This window comes from Pseudochaenichthys georgianus, chromosome 2 (genome assembly GCF_902827115.2).
Source record: "Pseudochaenichthys georgianus chromosome 2, fPseGeo1.2, whole genome shotgun sequence".
Lineage (NCBI taxonomy): Eukaryota > Metazoa > Chordata > Actinopteri > Perciformes > Channichthyidae > Pseudochaenichthys > Pseudochaenichthys georgianus.
The window spans coordinates 11,932,141-11,952,971 of record NC_047504.1 but is presented as its reverse complement, the minus strand read 5'-3'; the positions used below and the strand labels follow the sequence as shown (position 1 = coordinate 11,952,971).

At 41.4% G+C, this 20,831-nt stretch overlaps 1 protein-coding gene across 1 annotated transcript; it reads right to left on the bottom strand.

Annotated features, from left to right (window-relative positions):
- Nucleotides 1–1,164: 1,164 nt before the first annotated feature.
- LOC117457253 (rho GTPase-activating protein 20-like) lies at nt 1,165–19,187 on the bottom strand. Its single transcript, XM_034097217.1, has 16 exons — nt 18,936–19,187; nt 16,594–16,679; nt 13,492–13,668; nt 12,237–12,386; nt 11,977–12,018; nt 11,813–11,897; nt 11,642–11,719; nt 11,189–11,255; nt 10,766–10,930; nt 9,385–9,557; nt 9,111–9,275; nt 7,259–7,371; nt 6,410–6,602; nt 5,418–5,529; nt 3,631–4,361; nt 1,165–2,246 (listed from the first exon to the last, which is right to left on the bottom strand). Exons 1-16 carry the CDS (start codon nt 18,984–18,986, stop codon nt 1,566–1,568), a joined length of 3,069 nt encoding a protein of 1,022 aa, XP_033953108.1. The 5' UTR covers nt 18,987–19,187; the 3' UTR covers nt 1,165–1,565.
- Nucleotides 19,188–20,831: the final 1,644 nt, after the last annotated feature.

Genomic DNA, 20,831 nt, shown 5'->3' with positions numbered 1-20,831 from the left:
TTCAAAGGTTTTATTGTCAAGATTCAAGGCTTAGTAAGCTGAAGAGTGAACAATAATGTAATAAAAACACCTCTTAAACTTTATTACACGGTCATTTTATTTGCAAATGCAGGTTTTGTTATCACAGCGTAAGAATATAGAAATGAGGCAGAGAGAAGATAATAAAGCAGCAGCCTTGTGGCCTATCGGGATCATATTTACATAATAAAAACATGGCAAACAGATGCATGTGATCAATGCAAATCAATACAGGCGACGCGTGCGTACAAAATGAACAGTAGGCAACAAAGTGAAACAACGGTCACACCTAAAAAGTGTAATGCTGCATATTTGCGCAGAGAAACTTGCCATGTAAGCGCTAACGCGAGAAGCATTTGAGGTGCGGGTAAAACATAGTGGATGTGAATATTTAAAGAGCAGAGACGAACGTCAGTCGATCACAATAAAAGCACAGTTCTTCGGATGTTAATTAAAACTGTAACTGGTGGATAATCACATAGGATTGGATTAATCTACCAGTACGTGTGTACATCTGAACCACATTTGATTACAGTTTGAGAAACCGGCTCGAGATCGCTAGAATTTGAAAATACACAGCCGGAAGAAATCTGCCACTTCCTCACAGAGCCCCTCCTCCAACACACACAAACGCGCACATGACTAATGAGGGCACGAGATCAGTCTGTGCCCCGATGGAAGGCTGACAGGCAGGTAGGCCATCCAGTTACTTTAGCCGGCTCAGATGATTGGTCGTGCTTTTTACAGCGCCACGGCTTCCACTGATGATATTTCTTTATGGATTTGTTGTCAAAGCACTTCAGATATTCATTGCTATCGGGATGTTAAGAGCATTCCAAGGAATATAACAACAAGTGTATCTCGAGCCGGTTTCTCAAACTTACCTACCCCACCTTTAACGGCCGTTCTTTCGTTCAAAAGTGAAGTTCTAGTTTAAGTCACATGTGTGCCCAGACTGCCTTTACACTACAGGCTGAGTAAAAATAAGAATCTCTATATATATATATATATGCAGTTATTGCAGGAAGAAAGTGATGCTCATTCAGCGTCATAAAGCAAGTCTAACCCTTAACCGTTTATTAAGTGTACTTCTGAAAGCTGCCATGCTTCGACATTTAAATTTGAGGGCAAAAATAATCAAGTTAGTTATAAATAAAAACGTCTTTATTGGGGCAATCCAATGATTCATTATTAATAGGAGATTATATACTTGTTTACAATAAAAAAAGGCAACACCAGGTAGTTTAAATTGGCGGGTTTTTCCTTTGGCCTGATATACCAACACAATCATGCATCAACGATCCACCAGGACTACAATTCAAGTATTATTTCAATACAAATACATGTTTTATCTGCATTAAGCGTGTTCCCCGTCTGGCATTAAGCACTAGGCAAAGTTTAAAATGTTAAGCCGTGTTTGATTTACCTAAGCAAACTAATTAAAGTGTTGAAGGCAAACCCCAAAAAGCAGTCATGCATTTCAGGTGCGGAATATCACGTCTAACCACAGCAGTGACGTCTCGCTTTCCTTGTTGCATCAAATCAAGTCACACATAGGACTCCTCAGCGAATAGCAGCTTCTCAAAGTCTGGTTCGGCGGATGAAGGACCGCTGCATCTCCTCAACCACTCCCTGCGATTCTCCATGAGGGCGAGCGCCACCTGCTGGCCGCTTTGGGGATTACTGCGCGGGTGAGAGGAGAAGTAGTCCCTCACTGTCTTGGTGTCACATGGGGAGAGGCAGAAATGGGACTGTGGTGAATCCACATGGGAGATTCTGAGTCCCGGGTCGCTGGGAAGTCGTGCTCGTGTGAAAGTGGACGATCGATCCACGAGCACTCGCCCGGGTTCGGACCCTCGTCGCTTTTGGAGCATGGCGTCGCATCCTTCCTCCACGGGTTGAGACTTGTGTTGCTTGAACAGCGACAAAGAAGGCCTGCTATGCTTGGAGAATAAAGACGGAGATGGCGGCTTCATTTCACTCTCTGCAGGGGAGTCTGGGGAGTGGATCCACGGGGAACGTGTGGGGATTTGAAGACTCCCTGTGGAGCGGTGATGTGTTGGTTGTCTCCCCTTCACATGGCCTCCTCTTCCTCCTCCTCTTCCTCCTCCTCCTCCTGCATCTTTAGAGGATGATATGGGCATGGGGTGGCTGATTGAGATCAGTTTTCTTCCTCCCTTTTCCCCCGCCTTTCCTTTCTCTGGTGCAGCTCTCCCAGTAAGTCCAGCCTATAGGTAGAAAACACAGAATGACATTTCAGTTTAGTTTCTATTCACGTCTTATTGCAGCTTTTTCACATTGTTTCAAAGTTAAGATACTAACAGTGACATTAAGTGTGAATTAAAACTCAAATGATGGTTATGTTGGTCGTTCTTTCGTTAAAAAAAGCAAAGTGAAGTTCCAGTTTAAGTCAGTGTGTGCCCAGACTGCCTTTACACCAGGGCTGCTCAAAGAATCGTATTTTAATCGCGATTACGATTATGGCTTGCAACGATTACCAAAACAACGTAATCGAAATAAAACGATTTTTTCTCTTCAGTTGAATTAACTTAAAGTTCAGGGTAACCAACTGTTAAAAACAGACTGTTCAAATGTTTTTTCTCCAATAAATTGATGTTTTCAAAGTAAATGGATAATCGTTTTTAATAATCGTGATATCAAGTGGACTGAGTGGAATATGTTGAGTAGTTTTACCAAAATGTTGGCTATATGTTAAGGAGTTTTCACATGTTTGTTGACCTTGTTTATTGGTATTTATTATTTTGATATTATTTATTTAAATGTAGACATGAATGTATAATTTATTTTATTTTGTATTGGTTTTTCAGTTGATTCCCCTGAACGTATAACTCAACAGTTAAAAAGTTCAAATGATTATTTGTATTTGCTTTAAAGTACAATAAATGGATGTTTTCAAAGTCAATGAATAATCGCATTTACAATTATTGACCCAAATAATCGAGATTATGATTTTTGCCATAATCGAGCAGCCCTACACTACAGGCTGAGTAACAATAAGAATCTATATATATATATATATATATATATATATATATGCAGTTATTGCAGGAAGAAAGTGATGCTCATTTAGCGTCATAAAGTAAGTTTAACCCTTAACCGTTTACTTCGGAAAGCTGCTATGCTTTGACATTCAAATTTGAGGGCAAAATAATCAAGTTAGTTATAAATAAAAACGTCTTTATTGGGGCAATTAAATTATTCATGATATATATAGTAGTATTGGGAGATGATATACTTGTTAACAATATAATTGTTAACCAGAAGGTTGTGGGTTCGATCCCATGCAGCCAACATGTCGATGTATCCTTGGGCAAGATACTTAACCCTGAGTTTCTCCCGATGGCCGACTACGTGTGAGAGTGAGTGAATGTTAGGTCCTAGGGTAAGGTACACTGCTCTGTATGAATGGGTGAACGACATGTAGTATGTAAAGCGCTTTGAGGGGTCTTAAAGACTGGATAAAGCGTATATAAGTACAGTCCATTTACCATTTACAATAAAAAAGGCAATTTAAATTGGCAGGTTTTCTCTTTGGCCTGATATACTTTATATATATATATACTATCGTTACTAAATATCATCAATACTCACTCCAGTTTTGTCGTCTTCCCCCTTCTCCACGTTGTCTTGTTGGGTCAGCGACAGCTTCCGGCCTTTCTTCAGCCAAGAGTTTGGATGGAGGCCCCTGCAGACTTTTAGTGTGCCCCAGTTTGGCGCTTCCCTTGCTGGGTGTCCACTAGAGGGCAGAGCAGAGCTGACAGAGGAGGGAGACGAGCCCGGGGGATAGCTTGGAGGGAGATGGTTCTTGTTTGGGTGAATCCCTCGTCGCTTGGCCCATGTTCGGTCACTGATGTCGGAGTTGAGAGAGTCCAGGGAGGAGCGTGTAGCTGTGGGGGAAAGGAGGCGAGGAGAGCTAATTTCCAAACCTGTTTTCCTCAGTGTCAACGCCATCCCATCTTCTTTACCAGAGAGAGTGCTCCTGGAGACACACGGGCGAAACTTAGCCGCGTATCTAATCGCTGGCTCTGAGCATCTTCTCGGCCTGTGAGGAGATAGAGATTGTGCATCCTGAGTGGAGCTTGAGAAGAGTGCATGCTCCTTCTTCCTCCTGTTGCTCTTCCTCCCCTGCAGGTGCAGCTTCAGCCCCTGCATGTTTGCTTGCAGTACATCTGGCTCTTGCTCGCAGTCGCTGAGCGTCAGGATGGAGTCCAGGCTGCCTTGGAGAGGTTTGGCTCGGCTGCAGAAGCCCGGAGAGCTGCTGACGTCCAACTCGTTCTCCAGACTGTCGTAGGACGAGTCGGTCAGAGGGTAAAGCCACGAGTCTGAAGAGAGAGAAGGGTGCAAAGACGTAAACAAGACAGATGTAGGAACGTTTTGAGTTTCATTCCACGGGCCATAAGACTATTAAACACCTGAACTTTTGAACGATATATCATTCCATTTACTTGACTCTTCTTGCACTATTTCAATTTCATTTGTATTTACTTGCACATCTCAAAACATTCTCTATATATATATATATATATATATATATATATATGTTGTTCTGTTGGAGGAGCCTGTGACTTCAGTTTTTCATTGCCATATCTACAATAAGGCAATTTGATTTATATAGCACTTTTCAGCACGTGGCGATTCAAAGTGCTATACAAAATAAAAACAAAAGACATTTAAGAACAAATACAGCATAAATACATTATTAAAAACAGGCATAATAAGCAAAGATAATGAAATAAAATAAATGAAGGTACAGAACACATGACTGAAAGGCATACTGTAGTGTGAGTATGGGCTCAATTAAAAGCAGCGGCAAATAGGTGCGTTTTTAGTTTTAAAAATAGGAAGTGTTTCGGTGCACGATGTGGGCAGGTTGTTCCAGATTGTCGGGGCATGATAACTAAAAGCTGCTTTTCCATGTTTAGTGGTTATTCTCGGAACAGAGACCCGACCCAGGAGACCTGAGACTCCTGGGTGCTTCATAGTGATGGAGGAGGTCGTCCATACACCTCGGTCCTAAGACATTTAGTGATTTAAAAACTAGCAGTAGTATTTTAAAATCAATTCTTTGGTCGACTGGAAGCCAGTGTAAAGACTTCAGAACCGGACTGACTCTAGCGTCAGTGAGGACTCGAGCCGCGGCGTTCTGATAGATGTTTTAGTGAGCCCTGTGAAGACACCATTGCAGTAGTCGAGTCTACTGAAGATAAAAGCACGGACAAGTTTTTCTAAATCCTGTTGCGACATTAGTTTTTTAATCCTTGATACTTGAACTGTTGTAATGTGACTGTTAAAATCCAGGTCTGAGTCACAACTTGAAAACCTTTCGATGATCCTTTAACTATAGGAAGTTACTTTTTATGTTTCTGTTGTGTGTGTACCTGATCCCATCTCGTCAGCGAGTCTTTGTGGCGGTCCTCCGAACAGCGAAGACGGATCTTCCCCCAAAATCAACTGACAGTGCTCGATCATAAACTTCACCAGCTCGCAAACCTGCGGCGAACAAAGGGAACACTGGTGTTTCAATAGTGTGACAACTGGAGTTCAATTAATAACAAGTGTAAAGAATGTTGCTATCATCAATGTTCAAACTTTCCAAGGCTGGCTGAACCTCCTTTCTTCCAGCAATAAGAGTGCATCATTTCTGAGCAGCTAGTGAAGGTTGAAACGAGGTGTTTCTGCAGATCGTTTCAAAAAGTCAAACCGTTCCAAGATAATACTTTTTATAAAGCCGATTCGAGACATTCTTGAGGAAGCTTGACCTGGTTTAACGGTGTTAACAATGCTACTGTAATCAGGGATTAACACACGTCAAAAACAACACGTGTGAATGATACTTATAACCCCAAATATCTGAGACATTCAGGCAAAGAAGACGGAAATATTCTGTGAAATGTTTTGAAGATAATGAGAATTTTGGTAGTAATTAAAAGCATCAAGACACAAGTAAGCCTTAGGATAGATAGCACATACAAGCATAAGAGTACACCCTTCTCTCCAAAGAAAGGAAATGGATTGAAAAGGGAAACTAATCCAATTTTAGTAGTTTTGAAAATGTCTCCATTCGGTGCTCGAAATATTTTACAACAAGCTTTTTGCTATGTTACTACTTCAAGATGTTATACGTTTTATAAGTAGAGGGCCAGTAATAAGATATAATAATGTGGTTCCTTATTGTTTCTAAGGAACCACGTTATTATATGTTTTGCTTTCTACGGCTTGTATGACCTGCAGACACAGCTAACACACTTTCTGAGCCGTGATACAAAGACTTGTGTTGCAACATTAAAACAAAATAGCAAGGCCAACTGTCTCTCCGTCTGGGTCGAATTCCTCCAAGTATTAGCAGTGATATTTCCTCCCACTTTCTCACCCTCTTGGTTTCCTCTCCCTCCACCTCAGGGCTGCAAGGAGCTCCTGGAGCCCAAAGCATGCTGGGAGCGATGCACACGGACAAATTGAAGCTCGTCATCTGGTTCTCGTGGGCGTTGCCCTGGATACCGCGCAGCATTGCTAACAGGTAGCGTAGCAGCAGGGCGTTTTCTTTGGGAAGCCGTAAAATCATCCTGCAGAAAAAGAACAGTCGTACGTCAATATGTATGTATATTCAAGATTCAAAGGTTTTATTGTGCACATCAGCTACAGTGTGGAAATGGCAATGAAATTATTCTGCTGCTCCAACAATGCAACATATTTAATAAAATACAAAATTGTGCAAAAAGTCTATTTACATGTACCGTGCTTTTTGGACTATAAACCTCGACTTTTTTCCACATTTTCTTTGTACCGCTAACGGCCACTAGGGAACCTCCTAAATCTATGGATTTTACAGGTACAATTAACCACCTTTAACTCTACGGGCTCTATGACCGGTCCGCGGGAAAAGCTGGAGGCCGGAAAAGAGTGAGACAGGTAGCGCGCCAAAGTAAAAGTGGAACCGAGAGACAGAACGAGAGCAAGACAGACGGACAATTTAGCTGCTGCGGCTTAGTCCGAAATGTACGGTAAATAGAATATGATATGTACAAGAACAGAATTTGAATTTAAATAATGTACATTAAGACACAATTAAATACGGTTTATCGCGGTGATAACTACTTCTGTAAATAAGTAGGTTGCAAGTTTATCGGGGCATATATTTACTATAGTATGATATTGTGTTATTTCCAGTTGATATATATATAGATTTAAATAATGCACAGTACATTTAACATTACATCACCTCTTTACGTCCTGCAATTGTTCCTCTTCCTCCTCCTCTTCCTCCAGAACGTCCATCCACTCTTCATGCAGCTCACAACACAACAAGCTGCTTGGGATGCTGCGCAAGAAATCCTGAAAACAAGCAAGCATCACTTTATCACACATGCATCGTTTCCTGAGGTTCTAGTTTTGATACTGTGAGTGTTCACATGCACGATTAAGATCGATGTGTGTAATAATAAGTGACCCCTTGTGTGCAGAAGCTCTCGGTTATCCCTGCAGATAATAATAATAATAATCCAGATTATAGTAACAAGCTAATCCAGATCCTCTGCTGTCTGTTCTGCTGACGTAGCTGCACGAGAGGATTTACTTTCTGTTCCTGTTGTGGGTCAGTTAGCTCACATATAACATGATGCTACGATGACACGTGTTGCTACGAAGCTTCATTAGATATTGAATAATGTATTTATGTAAGAGAATTACAGAGCACGTGGCGGGGGGTGATTTCCCCCAAAAACTAAGAATTTATAGGATTTAAATATAGAAGAAATAACCTAGAAAATAAATCCTTCAATATTGTTTATTACCAGTAGAATAAGGTGCTTTTTCTTATTATTCTGTCTATTGATGTTTAATTTAAATATACACACTGAACAAAAATATAAACGCAACACTTTTGTTTTTGCTCCCATTTGTCACGAGATGAACTCAAAGATCTAAAACATTTTCGATATACACAAGATAACCATTTCTCTCAAATATTGTTCACAAATCTGAACAAGTCTGTGATCGTGAGCACTTCTCCTTTGCCGAGATAATCCATCCCACCTCACAGGCGTGGCATATCAAGATGCTGATTAGACAGCATGATTAATGCACAGCTGTGCCTTAGGCTGGCCACAATAAAAGGCCACTCTGAAACGTGCAGTTTTGCTTTATTGGGGGGTCTGGGGGGGGGGGGGGGGGGGGGTCCGAAAACCAGTCAGTATCTGGTGTGAGGGGTAGGGGTATAGGGGTAGGGGGTAGGGTTAGTTAGGGTAATGTTGTGAATCGAGTGGCCTGTGTTCGTCGTCCATTACATACGCCTGCCCATACCATAACCCCACCACCACCATGGGCCACTCGATTCACAACATTACCCTACCCCTACCCCTAACCCTCACACCAGATACTGCCTGGTTTTCGGACCCCCCCAGACCCCCCCAATAAAGCAAAACTGCACGTTTCAGAGTGGCCTTTTATTATGGCCAGCCTAAGGCACACCTGTGCAATAATCATGCTGTCTAATCAGCATCTTGATATGCCACGCCTGTGAGGTGGGATGGATTATCTCGGCAAAGGAGAAGTGCTCACTATCACAGACTTTTTCAGATTTGTGAACAATATTTGAGAGAAATGGTTATTTTGTGTTTATAGAAAATGTTTTAAATCTTTGAGTTCATCTCATGACAAATGGGAGCAAAAACAAAAGTGTTGCGTTTATATTTTTGTTCAGTGTAAACATACTGTTAGGGTGGCACCATTATAGGTAAAAAAATAATACAAATAATTACGAATATTTAAGATTAAAGTCGTAAATATAGAAGAAGAAACCTACAGGTTATGAGAACATAATCAAATATTCCCAGATATAATAAAATAATTAATCTACAAGAAATATCTCAAATTCTTTGAGATTAAAGTCACAAATTCCCAATAAAACACAACTTGGATAAATAGTTTTTTGAAAGTAAACCACACGTTCCCTTCGCAGTATATTATGCCAGCAGCAGATAACCAACTGATCAAAATATACTTTTCAATCAGATCTGGCATTAATGAAACTCTCGTGATTTGAACCCAGAAGCACGATATCTCTAACGTCTCACTTTAAAGACTCCGGCGATGAGGAAGACGTGGTCTCTCGTCAGAGGAAGTTGAAACTCTCCGCTGTCCAAAGAGTCCCGAAGTTCACGGACGGCTCGAGCTCCAGCCGGACGACGGAAGATCCCCCGCGTCCACGAACCCTCGTGGTAAAGGAACGCCATCATGTCCTAAAGGAGGGACAGAAAAATGTAATAAAAAGTTTAAAAAAAAGTTTCTTTCTTGGTGAGAAAGAGGGATAAACACGCTCTGAAATCACTCCTTGTTTTTCCCACTCACCATCACGGGTTTCGGCAGAGCGTCCTCCACGCAGACGGAGCTCAGTGATTGGCCGAACAGAACGCCTCGGGGCCCGCTGGCGAGGGAAAGTTCGTTCAGGTGTGAAGAGGATCCTCTCCAGAAAGCCCAGGTGATGAGAGAGCGCTTCCTTTTGAACGGCTTCTGAGACAAATCTGAGAAGAAGAACACAGTATCCCAGAATGCATTAGCAATTAAGAGGTAAGAGGTAAGAGGTAAGAGGTAAGAGGTAAGAGGTAAGAGGTAAGAGGTAAGAGGTAAGAGGTAAGAGGTAAGAGGTAAGAGGTAAGAGGGAGGTAGGTAGGTAGGTAGGTAGGTAGGTAGGTAGGTAGGTAGGTAGGTAGGTAGGTAGTAGGTAGGTAGGTAGGTAGGTAGGTAGGTAGGTAGGTAGGTAGGTAGGTAGGTAGGTAGGTAGGTAGGTAGGTAGGTAGGTAGGTAGGTAGGTAGGTAGGTAGGTAGGTAGGTAGGTAGGTAGGTAGGTAGGTAGGTAGGTAGGTAGGTAGGTAGGTAGGTAGGTAGGTAGGTGTAAATGAGCATTGTATACATAATAAAAAAGGATATGGATAGGTAGGTAGGTAGGTGGATAGGTGGGTAGGTAGGTAGGTAGGTAGGTAGGTAGGTATATGGATAGGTGGGTAGGTAGGTAGGTAGGTAGGTAGATGTAAATGAGCATTGTATACATAATAAAAAAGGATATAGGTAGGTAGGTAGGTAGGTAGGTAGGTAGGTATATGGATAGGTGGGTAGGTAGGTAGGTAGGTAGGTAGATGTAAATGAGCATTGTATACATAATAAACAAGGATGTAGGTAGGTAGGTAGATGTAAATGAGCATTGTATACATAATAAAAAAGGATATGGATAGGTAGGTAGGTAGGTGGATAGGTAGGTAGGTGGTAGGTAGGTAGGTAGGTAGGTAGGTAGGTAGGTAGGTAGGTAGGTAGGTATATGGATAGGTGGGTAGGTAGGTAGGTAGGTAGGTAGGTAGATGTAAATGAGCATTGTATACATAATAAAAAAGGATATAGGTAGGTAGGTAGGTAGGTAGGTAGGTATATGGATAGGTGGGTAGGTAGGTAGGTAGGTAGGTAGGTAGGTAGGTAGGTAGGTAGGTAGGTAGATGTAAATGAGCATTGTATACATAATAAAAAAGGATATGGATAGGTAGGTAGGTAGGTGGATAGGTAGGTAGGTGGGTAGGTAGATAATAATAATAATAATCCTTATATTTATTATAGAGCTTTATCAAAGACTCTCAAAGCGCTTGCAAGAAATGCATGTAAATGAGCATTGTATACATAATAAAAAAGGACGCATGAGTAAAAACGACATTTTCATCCCTTTTTAACCAGATATTGATCTCACCTGCAGATTCCTGCGGTGCTTCATTGATTCGAGGCTTCATAATGAACTGGCACTGCTTGTACACCTGCATCTGCTCCACCTGTCTGTCTGCCGCACTGCTCCCCCCCCCCAGAGACCCCGTCTGTCTCACATGACTCATCTGGATACTGAAGGGAAACTCATGACCTGAGAGGGAGGACAAGAGGAAATGTAACTCCCCGCAGGCTGGTAACATCACATTATTAGTCAGCACACACGCTGTGACCTCTCGCGTTCACCCTGCAGGAGAGACATTACAGAACACACTCTTCTCCACGAATGAATGGTGCTAGTGTGTCTAAAAACATCTCACCCCCGTGTCAGCGCTTAGAGCTTCTCAAACTTTCTCTGCAGAAGCAAAACAGAAATGACCTGAAGACGCAAAGTGGTCTTTGACTTACTGACCTATCAGAGGATAGGGGGCGTTGTCCCTCTTGGAGACGACCCACAGCTGGAAGTCTTTCACATTTCCCTGAGCAAAACACAGAGAGAGACGGTCAGAAAAGAAACACTCGGGGACCAACGCCTTTAAAACCACACCGTCGGTCCTGCAGAAGACGAGGAATACATTTTAGGTGTCTGTGAAAACGTTAGTTGAGTTGTATGGCATGGACGATTATGTTGTAAAGACATCAGGGAAACCAGGACCGACATCTTTCGAAATGTTAGGAGATACAACACACGATGAAAAGCCCTCACTACATAAACGCCTGCAGGTTAACGTAATGAAAACGTATGTGATCAAAAACGGAGATATTTCAGCAGCCGTACAGTACAATACTTATACAGTTAACATGCCGTTTACATCAGATCACAACACATGAAATACAATCCAATTAAAATATGTGTTCCACTCACTATGATGCCAAACTGCTGCAGGGCCAGGCGGACCACCTCATTGGTTGAATCTGAGTTGCTGACAGGAAGCGTCTTGGTCTAATCGGGACGAACCGAGGCAAGAGGTGTAACTTCAGATATCAGTGATAAAAGTGACGGAACATCTTTAAACATCGCAGAAGGGAAACTTACGATAGCAAAAGTATTGATCCCCTTCCCATAGACCCTCAGAGGAATCGTTTTAGGTTCCTCCTTCTCCTTCTCCTCTTTTATCCGACTGGAAAGGAAGCAGAGAGGAAGCTTGACTCGTCGCTCTTCACACACATGTTATGTTTATGCATGGAGGCAGAGTTTACCTTTTGAGAAGGGACAGCCACCTCTCCTTCTGTTCCGCTGAGCTGAGGAGAGCATGGAGAGGGTTCAGAATAGGGCTTATCCTGTGTGTGTGTGTGTGTGTGTGTGTGTGTGTGTGTGTGTGTGTGTGTGTGTGTGTGTGTGTGTGTGTGTGTGTGTGTGTGTGTGTGTGTGTGTGTGTGTGTGTGTGTGTGTGTGTGTGTGTGTGTGTGCGTGCGTGCGTGCGTGCGTGCGTGCGTGCGTGTGTGTGTGTGAGAGTTACCTAAACATAGCCACACAGTTACAGGTGGGCCAGCCCATGACGAAGCTCCTCTCTGGGTCCGTGCGCCCCTCCCACACTTCGTCCATGCAGCCTGCCGTCCACATCTCACACACACACACCTGCGCCTTCTGCTTGAAGTGATTGGCTGATCTGGGAATGCAGAGGAAGGCACCAAGACGCAACGCTATGACAACGAGAATCTCAGCTCCAACGGTGCAACGCAATAAAACAGATATAATAGAAATTGTGCAGAATAGTCTAAATACAAGTAATTGGAATATTGATATATATAAGTTACAACCAGATGAATGACCTTTGTATGATGAAGGGAATTTATGTGAGATGTCCGAGAAGGTGATCCAGTAATGACATTATATTTAATTTAGCTGTTGCTTTATCCAAAGTGACAGCATATATATCAACTACCCATTGAATCTCACTGTAATGAAGTTAATTAATTTGTAAGTATTTGTATCAGCTGTATATGTAAAAGTACAGATGAGTACAATTAAAACATGTCGTTTCTTCCGCCTAGCTTCCTGGTTCCTCGGCCAAACTAAAACCAAACTTGGAGGCGGGAGTTAACCCTAATGACCTTGGCTTTTCCAAAAAAGCTCCTCCCTCAGTGGCTCAGGGATGTCTTTTCTAATATTCTACTAGGTTTTACATTAAGTGGCAACCCTTCTTAAATTCTCCCTCATGTGTGTCTACTTAATGGACACTACATTGTGGCTACACGGTCTGTTTTGGTTATAATTGTGGTTTTAATATTGTACGCCTTCAAGTGAAGATCATCTAAGTATGTTGGCCAGTAGCTTTGAACTGTTCCATCTAACCCAGGGGGGTCAAACTCAATTTCATCCCGGGCCACATCAGCATTATGTTTGTACTCAAAGGGCCGGTTGTAATTTTAATTATATATAAATATACATATGTAAATATATAATATATATTAAATAATGTATTATATTACATTGTTGGCCCTGCATTGGATTATTATCAGTTCTGGTAATATCTTCGTAAATAACTACGTCTGAAAGCAGAAGTCTAAGGCAAATAATTTAAAGTAAATATTCAACAATTACACCAATTGTATAGTATATTATATTCTTTGCAAGCTCTTGCGGGCCACATAAAATTAGGTCGCGGGCCGGATTTGGCCCCCGGGCCTTGAGTTTGACACCCCTGATCTAACCTATCAATGTACCAAATGTATTTTCTGTGTGTCTTCGATAAAAATATTAAAAAACCTTACTTGGCTTTGGCGATCACCAGCAAGTCGCTGAACAGGAAGAGGTGTCGTTCCTGAGTCTGCATCCCCGTCTTCAACTGAGCGTTTCCGTGGAGAAGAAACGACCTATCAGAGCCGGGGAGGAGGAGGGACTGGACCAATGAGCAGCTCTCTGGACACTCTGGAACCAGGAAGCTGTCTCTGAAACAGGGTGGGAAAACAAGCAACATGTTTTAATTGTACTCATCAAAATATCGTGTCTTTTACATATGCAGCTGATACAAATAGTACAATTAATTAAGTAACTTCATTACAGTGAGATTCAATGGGTAGTTGATATGTATGTGTATATATGTAATTACTGGATCTCCATCTCGGACATATCACACACAAAGATGATCATTATGTGTCAAGGTTTTTCTTGCATCAAAGTAAAATATGTACAGCAGAAAATGAGGAGGAAGGAAGGTATACAAGGCTCTCATCACAATATACATGTATTTCATCATGTTCACATACTAGATTACACCTGAAAGCTCACAACATGCTAACGGGTTTAAAAGTCATATTTTAACAATATTTATCATAGCCAGAAAAGTACAAATCAAACCTTCAATGTATTTGTTTACAGGAACCAAATATAAGCTTAAAATACTGATCAAAATCACTCTATTCATGTTTCACTTAAATAATAACAACAAATAAACATCTTGCATTAAACACATCCTGTTAAAAACATGACATTCTGTCATGAGACCAAAACGCAGAGGACACAAGTGTGTTGATGAAGTGGGAAATGCAAGAAAACCCTTTTGAAAAAACATCTGTGGAGATTTGGGACAGACCCTCTTTAACTCCAGCTTCATTAATTCTATGCAGACTTTGTTTCATATCACAAGATGTTTGCAACCCGAGCAACTCACAGTACCTTCAATGATATGTAACAACTGGCTGTAACTCATATCATTACATCATAGTATAACCAGAGATGGGGTCGATACTAAAAGAAAGTAATATATTACATATTACTTTAAAAGAAAGTAATATATTACACTAACTCGTTACTTTACTCGCAGGGCCGGCCCGCCCCTCCCTGCAGGCAGATCACGCAGACTGCCGCACCTACAGTGTAAGCACGCCACAGTTTTGCCTCTGCGAGACTCCACTTGCCCCCCCAATTACTATTGCATTAAGGAAGACACAACACAAGTCTTTCTTTTTATATGCTCTAAAATAGGCTACCAGCTAGCGCAACAAGCTAACAGTCTGTGAAACGTCAAGACACTAATGAATGAAACCAGTTCAAGACGCATTATTCTTATCATTCTTTATGAGCGCAGTAACGGTAAGGTCTAATTACTTATTTATTTAGTATTCCATAACTTAGCAACAGAGATGTTCAAACTAAAGTGGTAGAGACAGAATTCCCACAATGAAGCGGGACATTGAACTGTTCACCCGTGAGAGGGCGATCAACAAAGAGAGCGAGCGGCCCCGTTGAGGGAGTTTACAGATGAGAAGACTCAGCCATGTTTATGCAGCACTGCACGGGGAGATGTGGTCTCGCAAGTCGCGCAGATTACATAGGCCTACATGTATATAAACCTGCGGCGGAAACCCCTCTTGTCTGTCAGTGAGTGTGATTATTTTATAAAAGTAACGCGTGTCGGGGCAATGTTAGTAACTGTAGTGTGATTACTGAATTATAAAAGTAACGCGTTACAATACTCCGTTACCAAAAGTAATATTATTACAGTAAAATTACACCCAACTCTGAGTATAACCCACGTGCCATATCAACATATGACTGATTTCACACGTGTTTCAATATTTCTCAAAAGCAACTGCGAAACCATCGTGCAAACAAATCCTCAATTATAAAACCTTTTGACAGTTCGGTATATTGTATATATTATGGTACATCTATAGAGACATCGGGTTACGGTTGATTTACTTGGTATGTTCTAGAAATACTAGTTGTAGAGAGGCACCAAAATAAATAAAAATATGTAAAACAAAAACCAAGAATGAATCAATGATATGTAATTCCAGTCAGATACACGAGCTGCTAACTCAATGGTTCAAACGGTTCCTTACATGTTTGAGGTGGACAGCGTCGGTTTATCAGAAGTCTAGGTGTTTGAGGATACGGGTAAGGGGTCAGTGGGTGTTTTTTAACGAGATTACTTCTTCTTCACTTTCCCTGTCTGTACGTTTAAAGACAGGGCTATTAATAGATGCCTGATCCTCTGGTAAGTCTGCGTCCAGGAGGATTATCTATCCGAGTCGATTCAACACCTCACTAAGGGGGATTGGGGGGTGTGTGTGTGTGTGTGTGTGTGTGTGTGTGTGTGTGTGTGTGTGTGTGTGTGGATTCAGGGTTTTGTTTGACTTCTGTTCAAGTGAGCTGTTATACCTCATTCACACCAACGCAACTCCGGTTCAAGCTCCGTGCTAGAGCTTTTCAGGTTCAGAACCGGTTCTTCGGTTTAGCTCCGGCTCTTTTCACACCGCCCAGAGTCCGACTGGTGCTGCGTCATCGTTTGCGTCATGACGTAACCGTTTGCTTCATAAAGCCAAACCGTGCGGAAACCCCTCACAGCTGACACCGACAACAACAACAACAATGGCCGATTGTGCTCCAGCTTCCTCTGCACCTCTTCGGAAGCCCAGATTCCCAGCAGGTAGCTGGTCTCTTCAGTGGACCACTGCTGCTTGTTACGTTTCTCTATCGTTGTGTACAAACTGGATAAAACGCGGGCTTGTTGTTGTTGTTCAGGAGTTGATCCCGCACCTTCCCCCGCCTCGACGTAAGCGTGCCGTATGCGGCGCTTTTGACAATTGTTTGGTGCTTGAAACGAACCGGATTCCGGATTTAAGAGGCGGCTCCGCTGCGGTGTGAACAGGAAAACCCGGTGCTTTTCAAGCTCCAGCTCCGAACCGGCCCTGAAACACCGTTGGTGTGAATGAGCTGTTAGGGACGTTTAGAGCTCGACCGAGTCACCTGGTTAAATGCTGCTGGTACCTGAAGGTGTTAACTTACAAAATGAAATGTGCAATGGGAAAAAGAATAGGGATAATTACGGCGTACGACTCGCATTAAGTATTTAAATGTGTGTGAAGTACCTGGAGATAGTCTTGGACCTGATGAGAGCCTTGGAGATGACCATAGAGGGGGCGGACTGCCGCCGATAGCTCTGAGACTTCATCCGCTAAAAACAGACAAAAACACACGACAAGTTGATGCTAATTTAAACATTATCTCACCTCTGCCTGTGTGTGTAATGTGTGTACAAATACAGTGTGTAACAAAAGCTCATATTAACTCTTAACTAAAAAGGCTCCAATCCCACAGAGAGCTGATCTCAGACCCTTTTTTTTGTAATCTCGTGTTTCCACGTTCCTCATTCGTTATGTGCAACACATCCATCACGCCGCTGGGACCGACGGTGGCCTCCAAAAGGACAGGAACGTCCGATTGAAGCAGGAGAATTTAAACACGGAGGAATGTCGCAGCATGAAGATTAACCCGGGGACAACATAGAGCAGTCTGTCCCTCGTCCAGCCTCATCCGTCTCTGCCATGACTCCCCTGACCTCTCCCACACTTCATCTGCACCGTGCACACATGTGAAAACTGTGGCGCTCACGTAGGACTCGTGCAGTGAACACACTTTCATCCAGAAATCTCAAGCTAGTCAAATGAATACTTTAACTAAAGTATGGCACATCGAGAGCCTCTTTTGTGTCGTGGTGATTTCATCCTAGTGCCCCCTTTACCTTTAAGTGAATCTCATTGTATTAGGATGCGAGTTCAAAGCGAGGTGACGGATTACATCATTGTTATTTCAACGTGTGTCCGATTAACACACTCTGTGGTCACTTAATACTTATCATGATTAGTATAGTCATTTGTTAAGACGGGTAATCCACTTTTTAAGATGTACTTTGAGGCATTCTTTTCCTATTTCATGTATAACTTAATTTCATTTGAACTCTTAAATATATTAAGGTACAGACGTCCCTTGCAATATCAGCAATTAAAAGCAATACATAACTAAAATTCAAGGCCACAAGAAACATGAATACTAAATGTTATAATCAATTAAAAAGTAATAATAAGTAATGCTGATTAATAACAAGAACAACTGGAAGTAAAATAAGATTAGATAAAAATGCTTTTCATTGTTCTGCATGTTGTGCCATGACGCAACAGAAGGATAAAGTCAAACCAATAGCCATGTGTACGTGTTTGTCATTATTTTTGCACTAAATAAAACCCAATGTTTTTCAAATGTATCCTCAGAGGAACATGAACATTGAGATCCATGTGGTGGAGACATTTCAGTCTGAACGCATGACATGAAAGTCACCAATGTGTCCGTAAACAGAATCAAAAGCTCCGCAGTGAGAAAAGATCAATCCAATCTCCACACATTTTTGGACATTTCAGTTTAATATCATTGATTTAGGAAAGGTCACGCGGTGGGGAGACATTCCTCACTCTGCAGCAGCCGCAACATGCACCTTTCAGTCCTTAGAATACACTAACATGACCTCACAGCGAGCGTTAACGTAGGGCGACACCGACTGAAAGCATGTACAGGATATTCATGTTTGCTTAACCAATGCACTTTAAACACCCGTGTTAGGATGCATCTGGTTACAGTACACATTGTTCATGACTGCAATCTAAAATGATTATTATGTGTTAACAACCATCAAAACTATAATATACTGATGGGAAATAGTCATTATTAAATGCTTTCTATGTGGTTTGATTGGATTCTGATTGTGTTGCTCACAAGTGCAGTTTCATGCCTAAAATAACAAGTTGAATATAAGACACTTAATAATGCACTAGAATTAAGTAACATGGTTTATGGTTGTTGTTGTTGTTGTTGTTGTTATACATCATTATCCTAAGGACTATTTGACTTGTTTGAGTATCTTTATGGAGGCACATAGGACGAAGCACCCATTCATATTTCAGTTACTTTAAGGACATTTTTATTCTCATAACAACTGGTTAGCTATTAGGTAAACAAATATGAAGAAGCTAATTTGTTGTCTGGAGTTGCGCACTCACTTTAAACGCAAATAGATTAGGAAAAGTGCATGTTAAACCATGACTACATATTAAAATGTATTAATGACATAATGTGCACTCATATTAAACGCAAATAAATGACGAAATGCGCACTAAACGCTCCTAATATTTAAGTTATATAAACCTTCCGTGCAATACGAGGGGAATCGTGCAATTTAATTTATCTATTATTTATTTATGTACATATTCCCTTTTTTAAGTGCCATTTATTGTTTTTATAGTGTCTTGTTGTTGCGTGTTGGCACCTCGAGTCTGTTGTAATTTCGTTGAACTTGTACAATGACAAATAAAGTTCTATCTATCTATCTATGTTAACCCAGGACTATATTACCATGTGTTAGTGACGTCGATCGACATACCCGTGTGTTTTCCTGCTGCTGCTGCTGCTGCTGCGGAGACATGTCGTCCATCAGCCTCCAGACACTCACCGTCCGGCTGCCCTCAGGTGATTCAGCGGGGAAAAGAATCCCATTAACGTGCTCCTTCTCCGGGAGAAACGAACCATCCCAAAATCACCGGAAACTTTTTTTAGCCTGCGCGTGAAATGGAAACCGTGATCAGCGAGGAAGGGAAAACAAGTGAAAAAAAATATCAAAACATACGTATCTCCTTCTCTTTACCATCAATGGAAGGTTGTGCTGTAACTAAAAGCACCTCCCGCTGTCTGGATTATCAGTTACTGTGCCACCTCCTAATGCGTCTTTACGCACCGAATGGAGGCGGTGCCAGACAGTACGCTGCAAAACATACGTCCGTCTATTTTTAACCCAAATTGCTCCATTCAATCTGCAGGCAATCAGATTTATCCGAAAACAACCCGGGCAAAGGAAGGTTTGTTGGGTGGGAGCAGCTGTGGGCTTTGGGGATCACGTTGTATTAAGAAGTCCAACAGCAGTAACACATAATTTACGGATGAATCTGCAAATCATTGTCTATTAGCGGAAACAAGAGTAGAGTAGATTCTTCTAAAACATTGCTCAGAATCATTCTTAAGAGACACATATTCCCCCTGTCCTAAAACAAATGCCAAACTTACATTATTATTCTTTTTAAATGATAATTAGAACCAAATAATAGTTAAATATACTCCGGTAAAACTACGTCTGCATGGCTTCTCTTGGTGTAGTGAAATAAAAAAAAATCAATAAAGGACGTAATAAAAAATAGCATGAACACAATCTAATTGTATAGCCAGTTTGCAGTAAAGGCAACCCTGACCACAGTCTGTTTAACATATTGGGCATCAATACATTGACCTACTTTTATTTACACATACAGTTAAACTTTACGAACCAGAAGGAATCCTGGGAACTTGTTCTAGCAGAAGTTATTTGGACGGTGATTAGATTAGCTGCAGGCTGAAGCCACATTATTAGATTCAGTGTCTCTGAGAAAACGAGTGCAATGTAGGCCAACAGGTTGTAATGTAGGACACATTCAAAACATAAATGAAGTGATTATCCTTCAACTAACTCTACAGAGAGACATCTTTGATCTGTGACGCAGATATTAATGTTCCAAAGCTGTAATTAGTTGGATAATAATCTTTATTTGAATAGCACCTTGCAGTCCAATAGCTTCCGATTGAGTAGCATCCAACCGAGCTTTAAAAACAATTAGTGGCACCAGATTGTTCAGTTTCCATCTGCAAATTAAATGGAAACTGAGCAATCTGGTGCCACTAAATGTTTTTAAAGCTCGGTTGGATGCTAGTCAACCGGAAGCTATTGGTACCCGTTTATGTGGATAATTATGTAAATGATGCTGGATGATGTCCTTTTGTTGTTCTATTTATGTTTTTATGTTTCATGTGGAACTACTTGAGCAGGTCTCCCTTGGAAAAGAGATCAATGATCTCAATGGGATTTTATCTGTATAAATAAAGGTTTGAAATTAAATGAAATAGACATTTCACAGAACATTGATATCAAACAGAATACAGATACCAGTAGGAGACAAACTTAACATTGAGTAGACATTTAGATGAAAAGGTACAAGATGCAATGCTTTGAGAAAGTGCAGCAGAGAGCAGGGGTTTGCTTCCTCAAAGGCTGAATTGTACAAATGTGTTTTGAGTTTTTTTTTTTAAAGCCTTCCACCGAGCTGGCTTCCCTGATGTCTCCAGGCATTTTGTTCCTTAGCTTTGGAGCACAGCTAATGAAAGCTGCGTCACCGAACTTCTTTTTACCGCTGTTTTATAATAACATTAATGTAAGACCTTATCCAAGGAGAATGTAGTTCGGACGGAAACACAA